The following is a 3,225-nucleotide window of genomic DNA, read 5'->3' on the forward strand; positions in this document are numbered from 1 at the left end:
ACCAGCTATTAGCTCACAATTTTCACAATCTCTGATAGCTCATCAGTGGCTGGTCTAGGGGCGAGCCTTTCTGGGCCGTGTGAAAGCTGGGTCGTTCGTTGTTGGCCTTGTCCTCGGAAGGTAAAGGATAGCAGGCCCCGGGCAGTGGCCTATTAACGCCAGAACCAGAACCTGGCTCGATGCGAGCTAGTGTCACAAAATTTCGCTCGCTGAACTGGGCTACGTCGAGAACCGTTCCTCGCATTTTGTTGGCCCCCCCCAGGGGGTAAGCGAGTCCTTTTTTCGGGACTGACCTACCTACTTTACGCGGCACTGGCTGCGATGCAGAAGAGAAAATACGAAGCACACGTGCGTACGGGAACTGCAGAAATGCAGAAGTGCAACCGAAACGCAACCATCGATGTTCGCCCGGATTGAGGAGATCTGTGTGCGAGTGAGCCAGATAACAATCCTCCGTCCCGTTTGCTCCTTTCTCATCCCGTCCACTTTACGAGGCCTGTATTCCCTATCTGGAAGTGGCATAAATCTTCTTCGACGGACAGCGGAGAAAACGGAGAACCGACTTCACTAGCAAACTTCCCAGCAGACCTGGAACGGCCTTTGCTGTCCCGAAAAAAAGGCTGGAATATTTAAGAAAAAAAAAACCTGGAGTCCCACGAATGCAAGTGAACCCTACAGCCCATCCCGAAAGAAAAAAAAAACAGAAAGAAAGAGAAGAAACACACCGAAAGAACCGAGAGCGATTAAAATCTCCCAGGACACACTCCCAGGGAGCCGCGGGAAGACCCCGACTCGGCTGATGATGAACTTGGCCTGCGGGACGAAGGGCGAAGGGATGGCGAAGTTTCGGAGAGTGCACTTTCGCGGTGCATTCGAGGTCAGGAAGGAGAAAGACAGGCCAAGAACTAGTTTTTTTTTTTTTTTTGGTCCGATGGTTATGTTTTCATCGCGTCAGTCGTTTTTTTATTTCGAAAACCACGATTTAATGAGTTCATTTGTTTTAATTCGCAGTTGAGGGCACCCAACCCTTCTTTGCTGGGATTGCCCCTCGGCGCTGCCCCTGCCGCCGGTCACCGTTAACCAGTCCGTCGAAACTCGCTCTCGGTTGCGCGCTATATGTTTCCTGGCTGCCTCGGAATGGCTTGGCTCAGTCCGGCCGCTGAGCTGATTAGCTTGTGACCCGCATTCGTTGGAGCCTCTTCGTCCTGTTGGGGTCCCGAAACCCCGATGGATCCACTTGGAGCCCACAGCGACGTCCATCAAGTAGTGTGGCTGCTTCCCGGCATCCCGTTGAATTCCCAGAGCCCGTTATCCGGGCGCTCAAACCTCAGCGCTCAAAGATCGGACACCGGAATGGGGGTCTCGTAGATGTGCTGCTGGAACTGGTGCTGCGGGGACGGCTTCGTGGCGTACGTTTGCTGGTAGTTGCACGTGTAGATGTTGTAGTTCGGCTGATGGTACTCGATCTCCGGGTATGCTTTGGCAAACTCCAAATCTTTCTCCTCCTTGAGCGCGTTACGTTTGTTGTGCCACTCGGGCCCCCCCAGAACGTCCACCAGTCGATGGCGTAGACGGTACGCCACAAGGATGAAGGTGGTAAGGGAAGCCGCCGAAGCCACCAGCACAGCGCCAACCACCGCCCGGTCTTTCGACGGCCGCAGATGACAGCCGAGCAGCTCGGAGCTGATCTCCCGCAATGGTTCGCCCGCGAACCGATCCGGGTACTGACAGATCACCTGATTCTGCTCCGTTTCGATCGGTTTGGCTCGCAGCAGATCCTTCATCCAGCGCATGTGACAGTTGCATGCCAACGGGTTGCCGGACACGTCAAAGTTACGTAGCTGCTTCCACGGCAGCAACTCCTCCCGGAACGTCCGGATGGCGTTGTCCCGCAGAATTACATTGTCGATATGCGGCAACCCGGCGAAGGCTCCTTCATCCAGCTCGGCCAGCAAACGGTTCGAGGCGATCACGATCGTGTCCAGGTTCGGATTGGAAGCGAACGCACCGGATTGGATTCGCTGCAGATTGAGAGCACCGGAGATGGAGACCTTTCGCAGATTGGCCAGCCCATAGAACGCACCCTCCGGGATGGTGTCGAAGTCGTTCTGCCCCAGTGCCAGCTCCTCGAGCCGGGTCAGAATGCTGAGCGAGACCGTGGGCACCTTCAGCAGATGATTGTCCGAGATGTCCAGGGATCGTACGTTTTCCAGACCACGAAAGGTATCGATCGTTAGGTTGACGAGCATCGAACCGCGCACATCCAACCGGCGCAAGTGCTGCAGCCCTTCGAAGGCACCGGTCTGCAGCTGGTAGAGCGTGTTCAGCCCCAGATACAGTTCGGCCAACAGTCGGAGTGGCTTGAACGAGGGCGTCGGAATGCTGGTGATCGCATTATCGTCCAGATGCAGGATTCGCAAGCTCGTCAGCCCCTCGAACGCGTCCGGGTGCAGCGAGCTGATCTGATTTTCACCCAAATTCAGCTCCTCCAGATTGGGCAGCGCAGCGAACAGTCGCTTCGTCACACCTTCGATGAAGTTTCCACGCAGGTTCAGCACACGCAGATCGCCCATACCGGCGAACGTCTTGTTGCCGATCGACGAGATCTTGTTGTTGTTGAGGTGTAACTGCAGCAGCCGGCGCTGGTACATGAAGATGCTCTTCGGGATGCCCAGCAGATGGTTGTAGCTGAGGTCCAGCATCGTCAGCTCGGTGTAGAACTGGATCGATGAGTCGATCGCCTTGATGCGATTAAACTTGATCACTAGCCGCTCGATGGCGGGGTTCAGGGCGATCGGCAGCACATCGAGTTCACCCTCGCCGCACGTCACGTGGAGCTTCACATCGTCACAGACGCACCGGCTCGGGCAGTAGGCCGCGGCCCTGGCCTCGAACGGTACGAAAACACTACACAGCGTCACCAACATCACGATCACGTTCATTTTGGTCACAGCCATACTGGACAGACTATCTGAGGATTGATCACCACGTGTCGAAGAACCGTTTGATTCGAAAAAGATCTTCAAACTGAGCTCCGGACCGGCCGGTCCGTTGGTTTTAAGGGCTCGATCGGAGATCTTCACTCTCTCTCACGAGAGAGAAACCACTCACACTCACGCAAGAACTCACTCTCCCGTTTCCGACGGACTGAATCCTCTCTCGACGAAAACGATCAAGGAATGGAGAAGAAAAGAGGATCGAATGAGATTCCTTTTCGGTTCTCTC

At 55.2% G+C, this 3,225-nt stretch overlaps 1 protein-coding gene across 1 annotated transcript; it reads right to left on the reverse strand.

Moving 5' to 3' along the window:
- Positions 1-1,334: 1,334 nt before the first annotated feature.
- Positions 1,335-2,942, reverse strand: LOC131205880 (insulin-like growth factor-binding protein complex acid labile subunit). Its single transcript, XM_058198170.1, has one exon. The coding sequence runs from the start codon at positions 2,940-2,942 to the stop codon at positions 1,335-1,337; it is 1,608 nt and encodes a 535-aa protein (XP_058054153.1).
- Positions 2,943-3,225: the final 283 nt, after the last annotated feature.

This window comes from Anopheles bellator, chromosome 1 (genome assembly GCF_943735745.2).
Source record: "Anopheles bellator chromosome 1, idAnoBellAS_SP24_06.2, whole genome shotgun sequence".
Taxonomy (NCBI): domain Eukaryota; kingdom Metazoa; phylum Arthropoda; class Insecta; order Diptera; family Culicidae; genus Anopheles; species Anopheles bellator.

What these genes read in the sequence shown, in the direction of transcription:
- LOC131205880 (XM_058198170.1), bottom strand. Translation starts at nt 2,942, where the DNA reads ATGAACGTGATCGTGATGTTGGTGACGCTGTGTAGTGTTTTCGTACCG.